The 15317-nt window shown below is 42.4% G+C and overlaps 1 protein-coding gene and 1 long non-coding RNA gene across 13 annotated transcripts in view; one reads left to right on the top strand and one right to left on the bottom strand.

Annotated features, from left to right (window-relative positions):
* The window catches only part of LOC112644733 (uncharacterized), a 71324-nt gene that overhangs the window by 43516 nt on the left and 12491 nt on the right, over positions 1–15317 (top strand). The window contains exons 2-6 of one of the 3 annotated variants that reach the window (XR_007401128.1): positions 10561–10872; positions 11349–11747; positions 12627–12748; positions 12903–13036; positions 13738–13877. This is a non-coding gene — a long non-coding RNA (uncharacterized LOC112644733). Of the gene's footprint in view, positions 1–10560; positions 10873–11348; positions 11748–12626; positions 13037–13737; positions 13878–15317 lie in introns of all 3 variants that reach the window. The other 2 variants (XR_004807023.2, XR_004807024.2) reach the window with 2 other exon arrangements.
* TRPM3 (transient receptor potential cation channel subfamily M member 3) overlaps positions 1118–15317 on the bottom strand; it is a 492887-nt gene continuing 478687 nt past the window's right edge. For 8 of the 10 annotated variants that reach the window (XM_049092014.1, XM_049092017.1, XM_049092021.1 and 5 more), the window contains one exon: positions 1118–9559. In XM_049092014.1, the coding sequence (XP_048947971.1) occupies positions 8107–9559 (1453 nt within the window). In that variant the 3' untranslated portion in view covers positions 1118–8106. The remainder of the gene's footprint in view (positions 9560–15317) is intronic. The other 2 variants (XM_049092035.1, XM_049092043.1) reach the window with 1 other exon arrangement.

Here is a 15317-nt window from a genome sequence, read left to right as displayed (position 1 = left end):
CGAAGGCTTATCAAATGAGTGTTCTTACCTGGAGTGTCCTCCTTGTGTCTTGTCAAACCCTCCTTGTTCTTCAGGGCACATCCCAGGGTATCCTCTTCTATGGAGACTTCCTTGCCCTGAGTCACAGAGCACTGTCACTTCTCTGAACCTCTACAGTCTTATTTTTCACACTTGATTCCGTAAGCAACTAAATAGTAGTTATACGAATATATGGTTACATTCATTACAGCTAGATTCAAAACTCTACAGGGGCTGGGAATTCCTCCACTTTATTCACCTGGGCATGCCAACTGGGGACACAGTAGGCACTCAATGAATATTTTTGAATAAAGGACTGCATGTATGCATGTATGTTCGGCAATTTCTCTTCCCACTGCTATTTGAAATGAAAATATTTGTAAGGTCAAGGAGCATTGTTTATTCTTTTAGGCAGAAATTACTTAATGGGGGTGGGATTGATCCCCTTTCACCCATCCATCAGCTTTCTCAAAGCTAATCCAATTATAGATCATAAAATTCTTTAAAATGGATCATGAAAGCATGCCTGCCACACCTTTAATGTGAAGACAAGTCCCACATGTGTCTCTCATGTGGCCAACTTGCTATCCTTAAGCCTTTCCTCAGAAATTCTAAAGCTGCCACTGCTTTTTTTACATCCTTTACCCCAGAATAGGGGTCCAATATCCCAGTGCATGTAGGAGCCTTCCATGTGATGTTAATGAGGGAAGGGACCATACGTGAGATACAAAAGGGGGTGCTGGAGACTGTGGCCTATTGAAGAGCATGTCCTCCTTTCAAAGGGGCAGCCAAGATGCTGTGAGTCAGGTGACTACTGTCATGTGAGAATCCAGGTCTCATTTCACTGGATCTTCAGATTTTTCAAGAGAAGTCAGAAGTATAAAATTAGATGTGAAATCAATCAATTTAAAAATGTTTCACATTTTTAAAAAACATCCCTTCTCTGCCAGCTAGAGACGACCCACAGGCTAGTTTGCAACTTCTGCTGTACAAGTAACTTATGGGGCCCTAGGCAATTATCTCTGTGTACCCCAGCCACTCCTGGCATGAAGATGGTGGAGACCAACTGATGGCAAATAAATGCACAAGGAAGCCCAAGTCATGTTTTAAACTACCGAGTTTTTTTTTTTTTTATTGCAAAACATTTGTTACAGAAATTTCAGAAAGATTTTCCCATGGTATCTGCCAACTTCTGCTTCGAATTATGTATCTAAACAAACAAGCTCAAAGTGCATTGTGAATCCAATAATAGACCTTTAAAAAAGAACAATTCCTCTAAGGATTTATATATATTTATAATGTCGATAGATATGCCAACCGCGGTCTATCCATACACAAAGAAGGAAAAGATGTATATATCTTTAACAAACCCAATTTCAAAATTGTCATATTTATAGGAATTCATTTAAAAATGATATTTGAATAATTTTCCCCATTATAAACTATGGTTAGAAGCTTTACAAATGAGAGTCTAAGTTCTAGATTAGGAAATGACTATGAGTACAGAATACCGTGTGTACTGTTTTCCACAGCAGGAACAGCAATATAAACTCAAGTTAGACGCTGTAGTGACAAGAAGCAGATAAGCCTTGATTCAAAGCTACGGTACTCTTCTGAATCTCCCTCACAAAGATCCTGCATTTGGGTCCAGAAAGATGCAGCTGGTAATGCATCCATGATGCTGGAGAACAGGAATAACCCTAAATAGGGTGAGTTTCTCTCTGCCCCCACCTCAGTTCTCGGTGTATTTCTTGTATACACTAAGTCAGGATCAAGAACATGATCCTGGTTGGCCCTAAAGCAGAGGTCCCAAACTATTGCCATTGGGACTGAATGCTGTTGGCAGACACATTTGTTTGGCTAGCAGAGTGTTTACAAATCAGAATGTGAATGTTTTTGTAGTAGGACACATGTTCTTTCATGCCTACAAACCCTACTTCTTCCTGTTGTCTTTCCCCATCCCACCGGGCACATTTGGGTCCTGGCTCCAGCCTCTGCAAGTATTTGGGTTTGCAGCCCCATGATCTAGATGCAGATGGCTGGTTCTGATGATACGTGGGGGAGCCAAAGACATGTCTTCGTGGCCGAAGACATGAGGGACTCTTTTGTGGTTCAGACAGCAAAAAAATTGGATGGGGCTGCCACAAACACCAGTTGAGTTAGGGGTATGGGGTGGAGGGCGGGGAGGAGCCTAGTTTAGTGGGAAGACTAGGGGTGGGCAAAGTGAAAGCTGGACTTGTTCCACATAGCCACTGTTTCAGGCTACTGTGCCAGGCTCCATGGGGTATTGGGGGTAATAGGAGTAAGGGTCTGTTGTTCTGGCAAAAAGCATGTTGTGCTGGGCTAAGAGAAAGGAAGAAAGTTAAGGGGTTGAAGAAGGCTGTGCATTCCAGGCGTGAAGCTCAACCTTCCTCCATGACCCAGTGCTCTCAGCAGCCCGCCTATTCCTGGGGAAGGCCTAGGTCAAGGTCGGTACTGATGCTCTGCAGATGGCACATGGACTTGTGGCCATAAGTGCCCTTTCACTTTCTAGCACATAAACATTATGCTGACAGGTGAGGGCCTAGAGGCTTAAGGGGATCTACAGACGAGAGTAGTTAGGGAGGGGAAATTCACCTCACTCTTACTGCTATGTGGACCACATGGCCACCGAAATCCTTTCTTAGATGGACATATTGACATTGTCATGTCTTGATTTCATTAGCAGTGATCAGGGCAAGGAACTCATCAGAGAAAAGGTAACACAGTGACCTTCTCAAATGAATGAAAAAAGAAAAGAAAAAAAATCTCGTTTTCCTTAAATCAGAACAAACCTCTGCTTTGACTGACTCCATTCTGGGAAAGAGAATGTTTGACATGTAAAGGGAAGAGAAAGCTTAGGCCAGCACAGGTGGAGGGAAAAGTTTTCTCTCCCCATTTGAAGAGCAGTCATTTATAAGACTGTGCAAACTAGCTCTTCTCTTTTCCAGATGTTGAATGGCTTCTGATAATGACATGGTGATTTCTTTAAGAGACAAGCTCTTTAGAGTCACCCAGTTCTTGATTGGACACCCAGTCACCCATCCCTCTCTCTCTCCCAAGTGAGGTTCACACATAAGGTAGAAAGCTACCAGGTAGGAGGGGGGCCACATGCACCATGGAGCCACTCATTCTAATGATCTGTGGATTTCTGCAGTGTCTGAATGGACTTCTCACTCTCATGTCTGGTGTAGCAATTTGTACCCAGTGGCCCTAAAGAAACAGAACTGTGTCTTTCCTATATCACAGATGTACCAACACCTACATTGGTGTTGGCCAGCCATCTCTGGGTCCCCTCGCTATACACCCTGCAGTTAATACTTTATGTCATATGATTTGTTCAGAGCTTTAAAAAAAGATAAAAAAAAAAAACCTTGGTTACTTTCTTGTTTTTAATTTTTAAAAATCGAACATAATTCCCAAACAGTGTAAGAAGCCCAACAACGTGAGCAAGTTCCTAGCTGGGTTAAGTGTTACAGCAGGCAATAGTAAAATGTTAAGTGCCTTTTAAAAAGTCAAAAGAAACGCATAAAGCAGTGCATGCATTTTGTTGCCACAAAATTAAGACTGGATTTGGAGAGGGATTACTTCATTTAAGTTACATTGCTATTGTTAAAGAATAGTGAGTAATAATGCAATATCGAGAATGTATATAACCACCTACACACTAGCATCACTTTATCTAGAAACAAACATATCAGTGTTACTAAATGAACATATTTATAAAATACTGTACACTGTTTCCGCATGGGGTTAGCAGATGTAAACAAACAGCTAATTCAACTGGAGTTTAAAATATTATTTTTAGTTCATTTGTCATACAGTCTGTCGCATAACATGCCAGTTCGTCTTTCACAAAACACAACTTGCCTACCACGGCTCATGGGGCTGGTTAGAGGATGTACATAGGCTTGTACAAATATTTCCTAGTGGTCTATAGGATTGTGGAAACCATAAAGTAGATCAAGGACAGGAGTGCTCATTTTGCGAGAATGCTGAATAACATGGAATTGGGAACATACTTACTCCTTGCAACATGTGCTTCTTTATTGAATGTTACAGATTTGTCAATGATTATAAAGCTATCCTGTAACGTTCATTAATACAACCACATGCTACAATTCTGCTGGGTTACACAGGGGTTACAGATATGTGTACATGTGTTTTATAATACAGCATGGCTTGACACATCGAATGGTACAGCCTGTAGATACAGCATGATGGATGACTGGATAATACAGATTACCATGTCAGAAGTTAAACAGCCCAAACATTTGGGAAGATTAGCCTGTACAGCCTCAGAAGGTCGAATTAACAATGTACTATCCAGTTATCTATCATAATATCATCTATAGAAACCATCTTTTACAATACATTTGAAACATTCAGAAGAAACACACTTTGTGTTTTTACAAGTACATTTTTCCCATTCGATTATTCTTTTATATATATATATATATATATATATTTTTTTTTAAGGGGAACTTTCAAAGTGCTAAATATATATCCAAGACCTGGAAGCTTAGACTCAAAAGGAAAGCCAGTTCTGGTAAAGTGCTGTATATGGCCTGCTCATACGCCTTCTGGCTTGGAGACATACACGAACTAGCCATGACGACTGTGCCCACGTTTGCCAGCTCCTCATTCAAATCCATCAAGGAGGAATTTTCTAACTGTAAGTGTGTGGGTCGATCAGGGAATTTCCATGGCCATTTTCATAAAACACCCTTAATTTTTTTTTTTTCAGAAGGAACATGCCACGTAGAACCAATCATTACATATAGTAGTATGTAAAAACTGGCACCTCAGGAGCAGATGATGAAACCAAAGCTATTACTTCTATGAGCTCTCTATGACTTTATTTATGTTCTTCAGTAATGTGCTGCTCAGGAGCTGCTTAATTCACACAGACAGGTAATTAACGTCCCCTTGATCAGGGACAGGATGGAATAAATGAGCTGAACATAAGCTGACTCTACAAGGCCACAGAATCAATGCCATATCGGGGTGCAGAGAACCCAGAAACGGGAAGAAATGGGCTGAAACAGGACACACATGTATGTGCACAGGAAAGAAATGGCTCAGGAGAACTGCACAGTTTATGTTTAAAGTCACTTAAATTTGGCTTATATATTTTGCACACTTCATGGAAGATGTAAGAGCTTCATTTTCCTGTACGACAAAAGAACCAGGCAGTCACAAGGTCAGGACTGGTAAGTACTGTGTTTTCCAGGTCCTGTTCTGTTCTTTCCAGAAATCATGATGAATGGAAACACTTGTGCACATAATTTCTTTCCCTCACTTTCTGTCTGGTCCGCATGGGGCCCTAGAGGTGCCGTGATGTCCTGCTCTGTGGTCAAAGAATAATGGTTTCATCTCCTTCTTGGATCCCTCTACGGACTCACTCAGAGAGCCTTCTGACTTTTTAAGTGTGCACTCCACACTTAAAATCATCAAACATTAGGATACAAGTACATCAAACTAGCAAAATATAATCTAAGGGACAAAAAGAAAAAAACCTTGGTTCCAACTCTGGTGCTGAGACTTGGCCTTCCTGAGAATCACAGAGAAATGGTCTCAAATGTAAAGTGCCTGTTACAACTGTATTGATTATGAACAAACATGGTTCCTCTTCCTCATTATCAAGCAACACGGAACCAGGGGTACAGGGACCCTTTCAAGTTATATTGTAACTCTGTATGTTTATGTACATTTTTTTTCTGGGGAGAGGCCCTGGAACTTTCATCAGATTCTCACTGAGGTTCATGTTTCAAGAAGTTTAATGGCAACTGATTTATTCTCAGACCAAATGCATGTTTGCTGAAAGGGAAACAGCTAATCAGGGGCTCAATAAAAATGTGAGCATTTCTAGAGCAATTACACATGAGGGAGTCTGGTTGCCTGTGTCTGATTCACCCAAATACCAAAGAATGACAAGGAATTCTTTAATTCTTTATATGTGGCCTCATAACTATTTCTATACCTAAAAGTCTTGTTCAGAGGGGTTAAAAAATAAACTTAAAGGCTAGAGCTTTTGTCCATGTATTTGCTGATGATGATTTCACATCATGAGAAAATTCGAAGCTCACAATAACAACTAAACAGGAGAACCACATAGTATATTGGGGGCCAAGAACATGAGGTCATTTTCCTTAAAGACTTTATTCTTTTGAAAATCCGTGACACAAGTAGGAATCTGAAGATTTGAGGGTCAATATTTCTTTATCCCCCTTCAAATCTAGATTCTGACCTAGTAGTATACGTCTGTATTAAAGAGTCCGTAATACTATCTGGTTTTGAATTGCGTGTCTAATTCAGATTGTACTTGGCGTCATCACTTTGTGCAGAAGAAACCAGACTAAATAAGATGTCATCACAGCAAGTGTTTCTGGACAGAAAAGAAGCAGAGGGCAGGTAGCCAGTCATTTTGAAAACTCTAGTTTGGTGCAAGGAAGAGTTAAGGTCATAGGGCTTTAAAAAAATCATAATTTCAATATCTGTCAAAATCCAACATAATATAATGAACTCTTTCAATGGAACACCTTGGATATTAAAAAATCCTGGTTACCTCAAGGTGATAGAAAAGTCCAAGCCTCTTAAGAAAGCTCTATATGCCTGTTTATATACTATATATAAACATCTCTGTGTGAATGCATATACATGTATATAAGCAGCATATACAAAAGAAGTCTTTATGTGGTTTATTTGCTTTCTACTTGAGTCTACTGTATCATTTTTATAGCTCTGTATATAAGAAAAATATTCATGGTATGCCTGCAACTGATGGCTTTGGGTTGATACCAAATTCCCAGTCAATTCTAAGGTTATTTATGATTTGAAACTTCCTTAAAAAGTACTTTGGAACATTTCCATAAAAAAGATACCAGCCCTTGAAAAACTCCAATTAAATTTATACTGAGCTCAGATTAAATGGCAAAACTCTAGGTATGAAAATATCCACATGTGATCAGATCTTCATATACAAAATGGTCATGTGATGGGTGGTGTGAAGAATTTCCAGGTACATCTCGGAGATGTTTAGAAGACATGGTAGAGTCATGCAAATGATGACAATCACACAGCAGCATGACACATGACACGGATGGTGAGACTATAATAGTGTATCACATGGCAATTTTAGGTGAGTTCTGCCCACTATTTTTTTTCCTTTTAGTTCACTATCACATATTCAGTGAGTGACTTCATTGATGACAGGTGAGATACAAAATAAATTAAAAAATATAAAATTATTTAATTACATTCATCCTGAGCTTGCTCAACTATACTTGAATGCCCACTGTATATAATAAACCACTGGACATTTGTTTTTAGCCTCAATTCTTCTTTCAGTTTGATTGCAATACAAAAAGGCATTTCTTTTCCCTTTATTTTCTTCAAAAAGATAAACAGTTGTGGCACCAGAAGTGAATATATAAGAGACAGGTGAACTGTGACTGTTACCTTGTTCTTTCTTTATAATGATCAATTACAGAAGTGTTGGCATGAGAAGGATGTGGGACGTTAGGTAGAACTGCTTGCTGCCGGCTTATACTGAATAAAAAGGATGCTCTTCATCAGTCACCAGTGATGGAGCCAATGTGAAAAGAAAACAGAATTGAAGTTTAGAATATCTCATTTGTACGCTGGCTACTTTATTTCATCTTATTTTGCAATTTAGCCCTGTATCCTAAAACTCTTGACAATGGGCAGAAATGGAAAGATGCCTCCTGGCATGGAGAGTGCTTGAAGCCCCTTCATTCCCAGAGCTCATGGCTTTCTGAAGTCACTAGAGATACACATTCACCTTAACCCTTCTTCTCCCTCTTTTCCCTCCCTGCCCAACAAGTGTGAACATGACTTAAAACCCCTGTGTTTGGCACTGGGCCAGACCAAGCGCTTTCTCAATCTGTGGCCCCGAAGTCACCTTTGAGTTAACACCTCCCAAGGCTTTGCTTGTTTTGCTCAGCTAAGAAAAAAGCAAGGAATGTTTCAAGGAAGGGGAACAGGTGGTGCGCAGGGAGGATTCTAGGGCTGGATTCTTGGGCCTCCTGCAATGCTTATGAAGAAGGTTTAGTTGTGCTTGCTTTCAAAGCTGTGGAAGGCGGATGTTCTGGACAGTCTCCTCATGGATAGGCTGTCCCCTCGTCCCTCTGGCTTGGAGGACTTACTCCTCTGGAAGGGGTTTCGCAGGCTTGCTGTGTTCCGCTGCCTGTCGAGTTTGTCACTGATGGAGAAGCTCTTCCTGGTGTGCGCATAGGGCGCACTTGGCTCCTCTGCTGAGTAGCTGTTGGCGCGCTCTATCTTGGGAACCATGATGTTGTTGGACAGGGTTCTGTCTGAGTTATCACCCTCTTGGGAGGGTATTGTGATAGTGGCTCTCCGGCCTTTGGCCTCGTTCTCTTCATTGTCAGAGCTGGGGTGACTCAGTTCTGCCTCTCGCTCAGGATGGCAGCAAGACGAATCCTCTACTTTGCCTCCAAGACCTCCAGGGAAGGTGGCCCTGTCAGCAATCACTTGAGGAGCATTGACACACCTTGTGTCAATACAGTCTGTAATACTTGTATATTCTGCTGTTTTCATGGGCACCCCAAAGTTGGCGTAATAGCTCCTTGAGGGAGAAAACATAAAGCTATGAGATTTCACGATGGGGGCCTCTTCTAGAAGAAAGGGTGTGGTGGCTAGGTAGCGGCTACTTTTGGAACGCTCGATGCTCTGGTACATTGGAGGGTCAGTGTCCCAGGGGTTTTGGCATTCTGGGAGGTGGGTATAGTCTGAAGAAAAAGATCTAGTGTCCATGGAGGTGAGGTCCTCGAAATCAATGCTCCGGCTTGGAGGTCTGTCTGTGGGTGCAAGAGTTGCATAGGCACTACTTGAAGGAGCTGTGGAAGGTGCTGGAGCTGAAAAGCTTGGTTCCCCCAGCCCAAGGATGTTCATGGAATTGTCCAGAGGGTCTATATCACAGTGGAGTTCATCCATGGCAGAGACATAGATATCAATACACGAAGACGGTCTTCTGGAGTCAGGAACAATGGCCAAGGTGTTTGCAGGGGCTGCAGGAGCTTTGGATTCTTTTGCTACTGAGTGGGAGCTAGTAGCCCGGTGTAGGCTCAGGGACCTTTCTTTAAAAAGACTTTCCAACTTTTCTATACCACCTTTGTCTTTCATATTGACTGAATAGAAAGAATGGCTTCTCATACGGGGCATTAGGGTTGGAGAAGTTGGGGACATGGTCTCCTCACCTGCAGGGTCTATACTCTCTTGGAGCTTGAAGGTGTTCCCCTCCTGGCTGTTGAAGCTGCTCTGGCGCACGATGTAGGCTGCGTCTGTGCAGTCTGAGGAGGTCCGGGAGCGGATTTTGTTGGACTCGGCCCGTTCCAGACCTGTTAGGCGCTCTAGGGCTGTGGCCATGCGCCCAATGAGGTCCTCGAGCTGTGCCAGCCTGATGTCCACGGTCTGGAGTGAGGCCTTCATGCAGTGCTCTCTTTCGTTGACTTCCTCCAGCCGCATGGACATGTTCTCCACCCTGGGCGAGAAACAAAATGAGGGTCACTCAAGGCCAGGTTCCTCTCTGGAGAATCTAAATCTTTTTGAGCTGGAATAGGCCTTAGAGATGATCTAATCCAGTGGTATTTACTTACCAAACCCCTTTCTACTCAGTAAAATTTAATGCACGATCCCAATAAACACCAAAGTTGAGTAGTTCTTATTGAACTGGAGTGGGGCCAAAGGACCTCATGACTTAGCTGTGACTTGGGGCAAGGTTTAATGACCTAACTAAATATTAGGGCGTTGGCTTAATCAGTCACCATCAAATTGAGCATTGTTGCATGTTGAGGACTTTACTCAGAACCATACAACAGAATTTTAGAAGGCAGCTTTTCTCGTTGCAGTGTACATTTTAAGGCTTGGAGTATGGATTGGGATTGTTTTTATTTTGTGCATTTGTAAAATGTTTTGTTGTCATTGCTATTCACAATAATCTTAAAATTTAGCTCCTCCAAAGGAATTAATAGGGTCCTGTCACTGAGGAACCTGGACTTGATCTAATCTAACCCAAGGCTTTCATTCATAAAGGCAAAGCAAACATCAAGAAATTTAACCAAGATTACAATAAAGTAACTTGTGGTAAACTCTGGAGTGTCTATCAATAAGTAAATTCTCCTACTCCTCTCTCTTTCTCCCTGTGTCTCTCTGGACAGCTGATCACAGATGCCTTATATTACAGTTATTTCTAGATGTCTTGACCCTCTCCACTGGAAATTCTCAAGGGCGCGATCTGTCTCATATTCCTTTTTCCATTTCCATGCTGCCAGGTGCCACTAACCGTTCACTGAGATAATCATGGTGCTGAACTTGATTTCAATTGTCTAACAGGCTGCCTGCGCATTTATTTACAAAGACAGAGGCCACACACTTAAAATAAAATTGTGCCATAGTTTTCACTTGACTGGGAAAGGACAGACCAGAGCCAAGCTTTGGTTTGACCTCCAACTAACTTACTTTCTTTTTTTTCTTTCTTTTAAGATTTTTAGTTATTTATTTGACAGAGAGAGAGGGAGAGAGCACGAGCAGGGGAAGCAGCAGAGGGAGAAGGAGAAGCAGACTCCCCACTGAACTGGGAACCTGATGCAGGACTCAATCCCAGGACCCCAGGATCATGACCTGAGCTGAAGGCAGACACTTACCTGACTGAGCCACCCAGGTGCCTCTGACCTCCAGCTTTCACTTTGAAATGCCCAAAGGCAAATCTTTTGAAGACTCTAAATAAGACCTATTCACAACTTTCCTGCAGAGGACCAAGATAAAGATACTTCTCCAAAACTCCCAATGTGCACAGTAAGTCCTGTGTCTGCTGACCCTTCAAAGAAACCTGCTGGCAGGTACAGAATGTATCTTACAACAATGGTGGGAATTGGAGCTGGGTCCCCCCAGCTGTTGTGATGGGGGCAATGGGGGTGGTGGTGCCAGTGGTGGTGGTGGTGGTATGTTTAATAATAGCAACACCTCAAATTAAATTTAAATTTTAAAAATGTAAAAAAAAAATAATAGCAACACTTCCATCAGAGAAGAATATACATTTCAGTGTCAGAAGGAGGTATAAGAGGCATGTGGTTTTCCTCTCTGAGGATCTGTAGGCTTTAAAAAACAAAACCAAAAAACGCTCTTCTGGCCAGTGTGTGTGTGTGTGTGCGTGTGTGTGCGTGCGTGTGTGTGTGTGATTCTCTGGCCTCAGGTCACATTTCTGCCATTTTCAGTAACAGCCCCCCTGCACCCCCAATTCACTCCATCCACTCTGCTCTTTTATCTTTCAGGTTCCCTTCACCCAGCCCAAGCTTCTGGACTGCCCTCAGGAGCCCTGCCTTGGAGACATACTCCCCATGCTCCAGAACCAATGTGGCCCTTCCTAGGGTCCAGGAACATTCCACCACTGTGCCCAGGAGTATTCCTAAAAGACTTGTCAACTGAGCAGTTTCTGTATCTGGCAAACCCAATGTTATTCACTCAGCTAACACAGCTGATTCAGAAGGAAAATACAACCTTCTCCTGTTTCAGTTCATTTTGCGCTATAAACACAGCTTGAGAAACAAACTACTTACAATAATAAGTTTGTGTGTCTTAGAGACTCACGATTCACTTTGTCACCATCTAGCCTGTGCAGTGTGGTCTTGCAAGTACTGCAGTTTTGTGTTTTGCAACGCAATAAGCTTTGGGTAAGTGGATTAAACGCGTCCTCATTACAGTCAGGAGCAGGAGAGACACATTTTTGTAGAATGAGACTTCCCATTTTGGATACACTAGGTACTGGGTCCTCCTAGTTTTTTAGTGTTGGCAGAATTAAAAAAAGGCAGGATGGTTTTCTGCCTCCCTCTCCTTCCTTTCCTGGAGCCTGGTATATACAAGGTTGGTGTGCAAAGAGATAAAGATGCTCTTTTAGCATAACTGCATGTGATTACCGGTCTGCACACTGTGAGGCAGCTCTGCCTACACTGTGGGGCGCTCCCTCCCCGCACCCCACCTGCCTTCAGCCCAAGGATCCAACACTGCAGAGAAAAGCAGCAGATGAGAGGCAGAGCTAGGGCACCATGAGGAAGAGTTAGGAGCTGGCTGTGGACAGCAAATAGGACACAGAAGCTAAGGAGCCCAGTGGGATGGGAAGAACAGAGAGGTGGTACAAGAAGGAAAAGGGTTTTTCAAGGAAAGCAAAGAGGCACCTGAGGAAACCTCAAGAACAAAGACAAAGAAGCATGGCCCCAGGGAATAGAATAGCTGGAGGTGGTGGGGAAGATAGCTAGAGCAGGACCCAGGAGCTTTTTCTCACCAAATCTCTCCTCAGCGGGCTCTCCTGTGGGCTCTGAAGTGTTTTGAAGCCTAAGACTGGAGGGGTGGTGGGGATAGACTATTTCACAAATCTTCTCCCAGACTTCTGGATGTGTTTAGCCACCTGAGTGTTTGATTATTCAGGTCATGGATCTAACTGCAGGGTTTAATATAGGAGTTATAAAAGAACAAAAGAGCCTAGAATAAAATTTATGTATGCTTATTCCATAAACAGAGTGCCTCTCTTAATCTTAAACAATTTTTTTGAAAAGCGATCATAAATGGGTGTTGCATCACACATATAAAGAGGTCTGAGGAACAAGCCAAGAGCGATGGGTCGCGATTGCCGTCACCAGTTGCTGACTCTGGTCAAAGCACTCAGGAGATAAAGGAGGTGAGAATGATAAGAATTAATGAACCAATAAGAAGCCTCAAGGAGAGAGAGACAGGAAGTTACTAAGTAAGAAAAAAAAAAAGAGGGACCATGGAAAGGAAGATACATTGTGGGAAGAACACCTCAGTTTTCTTTCCCTTTTTCACATCTGCAGGCTTTGCAGGGCTTATTCACTCTGGAGGCAAGCACAATAAGGATATAACAGGGCCCTGAAGGATGTGAGATGTCTCCTGGCCCCAGACGCCCAAGAAAGTGACAGCCAGGATCCCACTAGAGAGCACTCAAAAGGTTGGTGAAAAGCTCAGCTAAGAAGACAACTAGCTTCTAATGGCCAAAGGGATGGAGAAAAGGGCTTTCATGAGAAGATTCTAATGACACAGAAAATTTCAGCTTCCCTATGCAATTTCTTAAGAACTGTTATTTTCTACAAATTCATTTTCCTGTCTTTTCTGATAACCTCACAATGTGGTCAAAGGAAAGGCAGAAAAAGAAAAAAGGGTTGTCAGGCCATGCCTGTTTTCAATCTCCAATAAAATAAGACAAAAACAGAGAGGGAGGCAAATGATAAGAGATTCTTAACTATAGAGAACAAACCAAGGGCTGCTGAGGGGAGCAGGGTGGGGAGATGGAGTAACTAAGGGATGGTCATTAAGGAGGGCACTTGATGGAATGAGCACTGGGTGTTATATGCAACTGATGAGTCACTAAATTCTACCTCTGAAACTAATAATACAGTATATGTAAGTGAAATTGAATTTAAATAAAGAAATTAAAAAAAAAGACTCCCTGAAGTGCTAGCAGTAGGATGGCTAGAGGATGAAGGGCAAAAACAACCCCGTATCACATGAACCAATCACAGGGCCTCTTGTGGGGGGGTGGGGGGAAGGGTATGCTCACACAGGTTTTCAAATGAAAGCCAATGATGCAGAACAAATAAAGCAAACTCTTGTTTATCCACAGACTGACACCTAACTTGTGAATTATTTAAGTCCCTTAGGATCATCTACCCTTCCCTTTGGGCCAGTTATCCTTCTCATCATCCTGGGAAGGAAACGGGAGAGCTATTTAAATTCAACTCAATCAGTGGAGAGACCAAAGATCAGCAATGGAGAAAAGATATGGTTGGGAGGTGGGTGAAACTCATCTTTTTTGGCTTATGCTGGTTTTTGATTAGTTATGAGTCTCATATATCCTAAGTTATTCTTGTCTTCCTTTGTTATGAAAATTAGAAGTTGAATACACTATTAATAGTCACATGACTATTCCTTTTTTTGGATCTAGGTGAAGAGCAAAAAGGGCACAAAGCTCTTTGGCTCAGGAAAGATAATATTAGATAAATGACTCTAAAAATGATGTGTATCCTACTTTGCTTAAATCATTATAGGAGAGAAGATCCAAACTGCAACTTCTTCTGACAAGTGGAACTTGACATGTGAGATGATGGGGAGGATGATCTAGAAGCTGTAAGCCAGGGGTCGGAGAGCTCAATGCCTACAGGCAGGGCAGATAAGAAAGTAGATGAAGCAGGCGAAGTGTATGAGGTCAGAAGCAAGGATTCTGTGGCACGCCCAGGCCAGAGACATTCAGAATGGATGCAAGCCTAAGCCTCTGTGGGCAGCTGTTGCCCATGAGCCACCAGTTTGCAAACCTTGCTTTAAATGGGTTAGAGAAACCAGAAAAGAACTTCCAGCTGTGATTGCCAGAAAATGTAGGTGACCCTTAACGAACCAAGGGGAAATAAAAAAGAAATGCCAGGAGACTGGAGATAGGAGAATGTCTTCCTGATATGAGAAATCCTGAATTCTAGGAATTATGTGAGGTGGACATAAATTCTAGACAGCATTATAGAATAGCTCAGTCGTATGTAGTTAAGCAGATGGTACCTTTTGAGTACTTTAAAAAGATAAGGTTCATTAACAGGAGACTTTGTGGGCATAATATTCATCTTGTCTTGACAATCTCGACCAATACAGTAATGCGGATGCATAACGTTTGTGATGGAGCACTCTGTGATTTTAGCAGGGAGGTTGACACACTGGGCTGAGTGGCAAAATGGGGATACCTGGTTGGTTATCAATCAAGGGACAGGTGGTAGAGTAAGGGGCCAGTGTTGTCATGGGAGGTATTGTTGGAGCCAATGTCTTGGTTGACCTGATCTGTGCCGGTGGGCATCTGGTGAATTACGTTGAAGGCATAGCAGGTATGCTTATCAAGTCAACATTGAGATAAAATGAATAGGATAAAAAAACACACTTGAAAATGCAAAACAAACCAGTATCACCACCACCAACAACAAAAATCAAACTCCAAACAAACACAGACAGAAGTAACAGAAGCAGGATGAGGTCTGGGTTTAGATTTACTTCTTTGGCACCCGGGCTTGGTCATGAGGTTGTCCTGGTCCTCCCAGCCTCTGTTACTCCAGAAAACCAGCCTATCTAATGCCTAAGATACAGGAAGGGGGTGTCTATGATCTGTCCTGGATTTCTGGGAACTGCTCACCTCAGTCATGGTCCTTGAGGGTGGGGCTCTGTAACTACCCCAAGAGGAAGAGGGTCTTGGGGAAGGA

Source organism: Canis lupus, chromosome 1 (assembly GCF_003254725.2).
Source record: "Canis lupus dingo isolate Sandy chromosome 1, ASM325472v2, whole genome shotgun sequence".
Classification (NCBI taxonomy): domain Eukaryota; kingdom Metazoa; phylum Chordata; class Mammalia; order Carnivora; family Canidae; genus Canis; species Canis lupus.
Note: the sequence above shows the minus strand (reverse complement) of the source record. Positions and strands in the feature narration are given on the sequence as shown.